This window comes from Bos javanicus, chromosome 25 (genome assembly GCF_032452875.1).
Source record: "Bos javanicus breed banteng chromosome 25, ARS-OSU_banteng_1.0, whole genome shotgun sequence".
Lineage (NCBI taxonomy): Eukaryota > Metazoa > Chordata > Mammalia > Artiodactyla > Bovidae > Bos > Bos javanicus.
Genome location: NC_083892.1, coordinates 10,002,434 through 10,011,450, shown reverse-complemented (window position 1 = coordinate 10,011,450; position 9,017 = coordinate 10,002,434). Strand labels below are relative to the sequence as shown.

At 49.1% G+C, this 9,017-nt stretch overlaps 1 protein-coding gene across 1 annotated transcript; it reads right to left on the bottom strand.

The window, feature by feature from the left end:
* Positions 1–3,189: 3,189 nt before the first annotated feature.
* RMI2 (RecQ mediated genome instability 2) lies at positions 3,190–8,586 on the bottom strand. The gene is made up of 2 exons (XM_061401141.1): positions 8,248–8,586; positions 3,190–4,328 (listed from the first exon to the last, which is right to left on the bottom strand). Exons 1-2 carry the CDS (start codon positions 8,543–8,545, stop codon positions 4,153–4,155), a joined length of 474 nt encoding a protein of 157 aa, XP_061257125.1. The 5' UTR covers positions 8,546–8,586; the 3' UTR covers positions 3,190–4,152.
* Positions 8,587–9,017: the final 431 nt, after the last annotated feature.

Here is a 9,017-nt window from a genome sequence, read left to right as displayed (position 1 = left end):
TTTTTTTCTTCTTCTCTCTCTCTCTCTTCTTTTTTTCTTCTAATGTAAAGCAGTTCCAAGAAAAGTGAAGTCACGGCCCAGGGTGCTTATTTTCAGTTCTTAGAAAAGAGCCAATTTCAAAAGGGAAGCTTTGCAGCCGGAGCACACAGCCTGCCCTTGTCTGGTGAGGGGAGCTTGCTGATAAACCAACTTTGATTTGGCATCAGAAAACTAAAACCCCCGCCTGAGATGCATCTTCATCTGGTGATGTCAAGGAGGAAACGCGAGGCGAAACAGAGAGAGTTCTTAATATTCCGGCAGACCGCAAGAGCTCAGCTAACAGCTAAGACGCCGGGAGGGCCCAGGGCCAGCTCCGAGCTCCCTGGGAGCCATCGGCGTCTGCGGGGACTTGTCGGAGAGACACAGGCACCCTCGTCTCCCCACCTCCCACGCTCCTGAGGTAGTTCACTGCCAGGCGGCCCTATCGGCCCAATCAGAGATTTTTCATTCAGGCGTTTGTTACCAGGAATTAGGTGAGGATGGAGCGGGCAGGATATGGTTCTCGGCAGCCTGGATTGGTCTTGGAGCAGAAGAGCCGGCTTCAGATAGAAGAGCCTGACCTCAGCAGGGCGGACTTCAATTTAAGGGCTTAGGGAGGCTACCGTACAATCAGCTCCAGGGTTACTATCGGGAAATCCAGGCTAATTGTGGAATAAACGGTTGGCCCAAGAATCCTATGACAGAGTGGCGTGGACAACATCAGAATGCAATGTCAGTGTAATCAAAAGTAAATGGTCAACTCTCTCTCCCAGCCAGGGGGAGCCTAAGGAGACATGCTGACTCTGTCATAGGGTGTCCTGGATGGGCTCCAAGAACAGGAAGAGGACACTGGAAAAAAACACTAAGGAAATCTGAATAAAGGGTAGAATGTGGTTAATAACATCTCAGTGTTGGTTCACTAATTGTAATTAATGTGTCATATTCGTGTTAAGATGTTAATAATAGGGGAAACTGGGTACAGGTAAATGGGAACTCTTTGTACATTCTTTGCAATTTTTCTGTGGACCTAAAACTATTCTAAAATACATATATATATATATATATATATATATACACACATACATATATATATTTTTAAGAGGCAACTGAAGGATGTAAGTATGAACTTATTACCAGCAATAATCATTTGAGGCCTACCAAGTGCCAGGCACATGTAAAAGTGATTTACACACTTCCTCACTTATTCCTCACACCAGTGCTGTGAGCTCGGTATAATCTGCATTTTATAGATGAGGAATCCAAAGCACAGAGTAGGTGGGACAGATGAAGGGCTCATATTCAGGTCTACAGGGCTGCAGAGGTCCCAATGAGGCTCAGCAACAGTGACCAAACTCTGAACATACACTGACTCGAAACAAACTTCAGACAGGCAGCGAAACCCAGACCGGCAGGAAAAACAATATGTGTTTTCCGATTTCCCCACCTTTAAAAGAAGATGCTAGAGTTAAAAAATATAGCATACCCAGGGACTTCCCTCGGGGTCCAGTGGTTAAGAATCTGCCTTACAATGCAGGGGACGTGGGTTCGACCCGTGTTGGGGAACTAAGATTCTACACGCTGTGGGGCAGCTAAGCCCACGCGCAACAACTAAAGAGCCTGCACACTGCGACCAGAGAAAGTCCTCAGCCCGCAACGAAGAGCCCGCACAGCCAAATACATATGTGTGTATGTGAGTACATATATATTTATGCATATGCATATATATATGTATATTTATGTAAATATGTGTGTGTATGGGGCTTCCCAGGTGGCTCAGTGATAAAGAATCTGCTTGCCAATGCAGGAGCCCTGGGTTTGATCCCTGGCTCGGGAAGATCTCCTGGAGAAGGAAATGGCAACCCACTCTAGTATTCTTGCCTGGAAAATCCCATGGACAGAGGAACCTGGCAGGCTGCAGTTCATGGGGTCGCAAAAGAGTTGGACACGACTGAGCGCCACACACACACACACACACACACACACACACATATATGTATGTGTGTGAGTGTGGATATATAGCACATCCAAAACACAGACACCACCACATGCTGGTGAGGCTGTAGAGCAGGAGCTCCGCACACGGCTGAGGGGAAAGCAAAATGCTGTAGCTGCTTGGGAAAACAGTGCTACAGACTGAATATGTTGTCCCCTCCAAAGGACCATAGGCTGAATGTGCGCCCTCACCCTGCCCCAAATTCATAAGTTGAAAGCCAGCCCCAGTGTGATGGTTTATGGGGCCTTTGGGAAGTGAACGGGATGGGATCAGTGCCCTTATAGGAGGCCCCTGGGAGAACCTCAACCTCTGCCATCACATGAGGGCACGGGGAGAAGGCCTTGAATCTGCGAGCACCTTGACCTTGGCCTCCAGAACTGGAAAAAGTAAATTTCTGATGTTTTTAAGCGCCCCCCACCACCCCCACCCCGCAGCCTATGGGGCTTTGTTATAGCAGACTGAGACAGTCTGGCAGTTTCTTACAAGGCTAAGACATAGGCTGACCATATAGACACTAACTAGCTCCCAGGCATTTACCGTGGTGTGTTGAAAACGTATGTCCATACAAAACCTGTGCATGAATGTTTACAACAGCCCTATTAATAACTGCCAAAAACTGGAGTCAAACAGATGTCCAACAATAAGTGAATGGATAAGCAAACCATGGTACATCCATCCAATGGGGGATTAGTCAGAGTAGAAAGAAATGAACTATCGAGTTACAAAAGTACACGGAGGAACCTTAAATGCATATTGCTAACTTGAAAGAAGCCAGTCGGAAAAGGCTACAGACTGTGCAATTCCAACTATCCGACGTTCTGGGAAAGGCCAACTATGAACTATGGAGACAACAGGAAAATCAGTGGTTGCCAGGGGTTACAGGGCAGGGAAGGATGAACAGTTGGAGCACAGAGGTCTTTCAGGGTCCTCTGTGCTGTAACGGTAGACATGTTATGCATACTGTATGTCACAAAGACTGACTCTTGATGTCATTGATGTACTTGAGTTAATAATACTGTATCAATGCTGCCTCATCGATTTTAACAAAGGTATCACCAATGTAAGATGTTACTAACAGGGGAAAACTGAGGGCATGTAAAGTAACTCACTGTAAGTTCTGCTCTTTTTTTTTCCCTAGAAATCTAAGATGCCTAAAAAATAAAATCTATTAAAAAGAATACAGCATAGGAAACAATTTATTGGTGGTAGAAATCAACTCCAGCAAAAGTTTACAGCAATGGGGAACAAAACCTGACCCCCTCCCTCCCTTGGCATTTACAATCTAAGGAAAAGTGAAGGCTGGGTAAGAAGCAGAGAGCAGCCACCCAACATTCAATACAATCACAACCAAACTCCATTCCCTACAGAAAACACCGTGAAGACTCTTATCTAACCAGCAGGCTGCCCCTCTCAGGGTCTCATCAAAAGTTATGAAGCAGGAGTTTAGTTCATGCCTGCAAGTCATTCTTCATCTTGATTTTCGTTTCAACAAGAAGTTCTGAGGGTGTTTCAACATCCCCAGGGGAAGGAAGAAGGGCAGGCATCCACGTCCAGCTCTGCGGAGAAGGGACCACACGTTTAGGGCTGAGTGGCATCTGAGGCAGAAAGAGGGCTGTGTCTGTGAGAGGCCCCAGAGCCTGCAGTCAGAAAATGCCGTTTGACTTGCAAGCTGGATATGGAAGCTGTGGATTGAGGAGACACGGGGCCGTGAGGTCATTCCTTTTTTACGCAGCCTCTTTTCCTGCCCATAACCATGCTTTTCATCTCCACGGGCCGTGACTGAGGTTCAAATTTGGCCTCGTAAAACAGGGCCGCGGTGGTAATGGAAAAAGCATCATCACTTGTAAAACTTGGAAAATGCAGCATGAGGTTTCTGTGTGCTTCAGGGAGAGAGAATTAACACAGAGAGAGAAAAAAAAAGAGAGAGAGAGAGAACAAAACATCTGCTTTTCATCAGCAAACAGTCAAAGCGAAGGGCAGCAAGGGCGGAGTTCACTGGAGTGTCCCGGCATTTAGTGGTCCTGCATCTGGACCGCTCAGAGCAAAGCTTTCTGATAAACCTTTGAGAAATATATACTGAGTGATGTCTATGAAATCCACATGGTAAGAATGCAAGTTGCTCCAGAACTTCAGTTGTTTTTTTAATCGCCGGTTCCAACATCATCTAAGGAATATATATGCCTGTGTAAATCTTCCACTTCCAGCTCCCACAAGCTTTCGTGGAGGGGATTATCTGAAAGATCTGTCATCTTCACAGCCTGCAGGCAGGGCTCGGGGCTGCAGGCCTGAATCACTCCCATCACCATTACATACTTTCCTGGAAGAAGAAAAGCTGGGTGGTAAAAGTCCACACTGATAGAGAAAATACAAACAAAACAGAGACAGGAGTCCTTGAGAGGGTTTAACTTTATCAGGGAGGCAAACTGGAGACCCCCCACCCCACAAAAAAATGCAGACAGTAAATACCAAAATGCCAAGGTGATTAAAATACTTATATATCGATAGTAAATTCCACATTTAACCTGGAGAATGACATCCGTATCTTCTTTGGCTTCTGGTTTTCAAATGTTAATCAGAGCACACTGCATAAAGCTATCCTGCCTAAGAAATGGAAGAGATGCTCATACCAGAAGATGAGTTATAATTCGATAATCTGCTCTAAGGCAGGGCCAGAAAACCCTGAGCTTTTCCCTTCTCCCTGTTTTTGCTCAATTGACGAGCCTGCGACTGGTCTCCATGCACAAGACTGGTCCTCTTTCTGCACAGACAACTCCTGACAGAGGATGGCTGGATGGCATCACCGACTCAATGGACACGAGTTTGAGCAAACTCCGGGACATGGTGAAGGACAGGGAAGCCTGGCGTGCTGCCGTCCATGGGGTCGGGAGGAAACTGAACAACAACTCTGACAGCCCCAAAGCAAAAATCTAATTCCCCTTCATGTTGCCACAAGAACTGGGCAGTGAAACCACGTACCTCGGATTGGGACTACAAACCCATGGCCTTCCAACTGAGATCACAGACCTGGTTTAGGGACCCAATGAAGTTCAGGTTCTTGATGTCTTATTGCAGAAAGAATTCAGTGAGAGACAAAGTGATAGGTAAGAAGTGGATTGATACAGAGAGAAACACACTCCACAGACAAGAGTGTGGGCCATTGCAGAGGGCAAGTGCCTCAAAATGTGGCATGGTTAGCTTTTATGGGCTGGGTAACTTCATAGGCTAATGAGTGGGAGGATTATTCCAACTATTTTTGGGAAGGGGCGGGGATTTCCAGGGGTTGGGCCACGGCCTACTTTTTGTTCTTTGATGGTCAACCTTGGAACTGTCATGGCGCCTCTGGGTGTGTCATTTCACTTGCTGATTGAGGATCAAGGTCTAGTTGAAGTTGACTTGTCTGCCATCTTGGACCCATCTGATTCTAATTGGTTTATGTTGTGTCCTTGGGCTGTGTCATTTTTTCAGAAGTTGTGCCTTGCCCCTTCCCTCCTGTTTCAGCAGGGGCGGCACCCCCCAAAACACCCTATCGGTCCAGCTGCCTGGGACCAATCTCCACCGCCTGCTGCCGTCAGCTGGGCACACGTAAGCAAGTCATGGAGAGGGCAGGCTGCTATTCAATGATCTCATGACATATTAACCGCAACGCTCTTCCCATTCCCTTGGGGAAGTGGCTCTCCTTGAAAGCAAAACTTGGCCAGTCTTAACCACACAAAACTCAATTGTGTAAAAAAAAAAAAAAAAACCCCAACACAGCAGGAAAAGCAGACATGCGGCCAGCCTCCACCGCATGCCCCTACAAGGCCGCTTTAATCATACTGCTTCCAACATCAGGGCTGGGTTTGCATCCAGGCCCCGGGGCTCTGACGGAAAGAAGCCAGGAGAGCTGATACCTTACCCTCTGGGCATCAGCCCCTGGTACTACATACTGAGGTTTCCCTGAACCCATCTCTACTTTCAACCTGAGCAAGTGACTCTGGGCTCCTCAGTGATGGAGGCTCATTATAAAAATACACTTGACATACCCCTCTGAATAGGCCTGAAATACTGGGGGAGATGGAACTCTAGGAAAATGACTTAAGACCCAGGAAAAGAAGAACAAACCCACAGAGATCCCAATAGGAGAGGTAATCCACACACGGGAAATCTGCACACAACGAGGCATACAACACAAATAGAAGGTTGCATTATAACACAACCCAAAGGACTGAGTTGTTCTTGCCTTTCATGATCAGCCAACCCGGTTACTTAGTCTGGTTCCTTCTACCCACAGCCTCTCCCCGGATGAGTCTCTCTCCACTGTCTCTCCTTCCCCACTGTGCCCCGTCTCTTCCCCACTCACTCCCTTCCATCTGGCCTTCATCTCATGACCTCACAGGCCTGGATCAGTTGTCCCTCTTCAGCGCCCACGGCACCTTGCACTCAAGCTCAAGCCTATGACACATCACTTTGTGTTTTAATGGCTTGGTTACTCTTCAGGCTCCCTGTCTGAAAGTAGTTACCAACTTGTCAATCAAACCTTGGTATTAATTAGCAAGAGGAAATGGCAAGGCCCAGGCATGCAGGCATTCAGGCCAGTGGGTAAGTCAGATGGGTTTGTCAATGTGCAATGACCACTGAGGTACCTGTGCTGTGCTCAGTCACTCAATCTTGTCCAACTCTTTGCAACTCCATGGACCACAGCCCTCCAGGCTCCTCTGTCCTTGGGATGTCCCAGGCCAGAATGCTGGAGTGGGTTGCCATGCCCTCCTCCAGGGGATCTTCCCAACCCAGGGATCAAACTCTGGACTCCTGCATTGCAGACAGATTTCTTCTTTACTGTCAGCCACCAGGGAAGCCCACGCAGGTACCGACTGGTACCAACCTTATGCCAGGGCTGGAGCCACCCATGGGAGACAGCCCTAGCTTGCCTTCAAAGAGCATTGTTTAGGGACCAAGACACCAAACAGCTCAGGCTACATGCTACACCAAGGGCTGGAAAACATTTTCTGTAAAGGGTTGGATACTAAATATTTTAGGCTTTGAAGGTCACAAGGTCTCTGTTGCAACTATTCAAGTCTGTAGCTATAATGAGAAAACATCCCCAGACAATACCTAAATGATTGTGTTCCGTGAAGACTTTATTTATGGACCCAGATATTTGAATTTCATATACTTTTCACGTGTCATCTTTCACATGAAATCTTTCGTTTTTTCTCAACCATTTGAAAACGGAAAAATCACTCAGCTCATAAGCCAAGCAAAAAGAGGTGGCACCCTGAGGTTTGTAGACCATGTCTAGATAAACACTGCAATGGAGGGCAGAGAGAGAGGAAGGCTGAAGGATGGGGCTGGGTGGGGAGAGAAGCGTGCAGGAGTATCACATCGTAAAAGCAATGGTCACAACCCTCACTATGACCCAGGAGCTGTGCTAAGGCCATTTTTAAAATGTACTGAATCCATACACCAGGCAGCAACTATTAGTCCCTTTGAAAGGCGATCTAGAAAGGTTAAGAACAATTCTCCAGGCAGAACATCCGAAAAGGGCCCGAGCCAGTTCAACCTAATGCTGAGAATAGTCGTCAGAAAGACACAGACCCCACCCTGTGGTAGTCTTGCCCAGTGGTTCTCAAAGTGTGGCCCCCAGGCCAGCAGCACCTGGGAGCTGCTTAGAAAGTTCTCAGCCCCATCCAGGCTAACTCTGAGGGCGGCGCCTGCCAGCAGTTTTAACAAGCCCTCAGTGTAAGTCTGATGTGCGCTCAAACGTGCACACCACTAGTTTAAAAGGAAAGAGTAGTGACTACAGCCTGACAGTCCCATGAGGGAGGGGTACAGCAGGGCCCCCCCACTCCTGGGAAGTGGGGAGAGCTTCCCTAAGGAAGGTACCCTTGAGTCCAGTCATTAGCGATGAACAGAAGTTCCCCACTACGGTATTTTCCAAAACTTGAGGTGGCGGGGTGGGAATCACCCCTGCGGAGGAGGCTTTGTTCCTGATGGGTCCCTCTCCCGGAGATTCCAGCTGGAAAGGCTGGTGCAATCCTAGGAACTCGTATTTTTTAAATGGGCTGCGGGTGATGCTTATCATCAGAACGGCTTAGGTGGCGCCTGGCTGGGAAGGAGCAGGAAGGAAGGGTATGGAGCCTGGTGACCATCATGCTGCTCCTGCGGCACTGCAAAAAGACCTGGAGGTGGGACGGCCCGGCCCCGCCTTTGGGCGGTACAAACCGAGGGCCAGCCAAGGGTTCGAATCCCGCCGTTACCTGGGACAAGGCAGGGCCGCCCGCGCGGCACCCGCTCCAGGCCGCGAACCGAGAAGAACCCGCTTGGGTCCCGCAGCCGCGCCTCACCGCCGCCGGCCTCCACCACAGTGCCCTGCATCCACACGGCCCTCAGCTCCAGCGGCTCGCGGCCCACCGCCGCCCGCGACAACCGCCACGAGCCCGGGCCGCCCTCCGCGTCGCGCCGCAGCTGCTCCGCCAGCACCTTGATCGGCGGCGACCGAGGCAGCCTCACGGCCGTGGGGCCACTGACGGACAACGAGTCCGTGGGCGCCGCCATTCTGCCCCGCCTTCGCGTTCCCGCCAACTTTGATGAGCGGGAGGCCAGGTCCGCGGCTACCAATCAGAGGCGCGCTGGCGGGGCCGGCCAATGGTCGGGGCCGGGAGGCGGGGCCGCCACCCCGAGCGGCCCCACCGCGCCCCCCCCATCACAGGAGTGCGCATGCGTAGGTGAAGTAAATAAACGCCCCGCCCCACAAGTTAGGAATGAACGGATGAAATGAATTAAAAGAGAAAACAATAAATGAAGGAGGGAGGTAAAGAACTCCTTGTCTCCACGTACCTCAAAATTTGGTGTGCACGCAAATCATTTGAGGAATGTGATAATTCATCTTTACATCGCTTGGCCTAGTACGATTCTCTGAGGCTAATCAGTTCAGTTCAGTCGCTCAGTCGTGTCCGACTGAGGCTAATAAATACTAGAAAATACTGAAATGAACAGTAGCAATGATGAAGCTATGTTTATTGTCAGT

Excerpts from the sequence above, each read along its gene's own strand:
- RMI2 (XM_061401141.1), bottom strand. The coding sequence starts at position 8,545 with ATGGCGGCGCCCACGGACTCGTTGTCCGTCAGTGGCCCCACGGCCGTG. Across the intron at positions 4,329-8,247 it reads GCGGCCCTGCCTTGTCCCAG|GAAAGTATGTAATGGTGATG; the intron begins GTAACGGCGGGA and ends TTCTTCTTCCAG.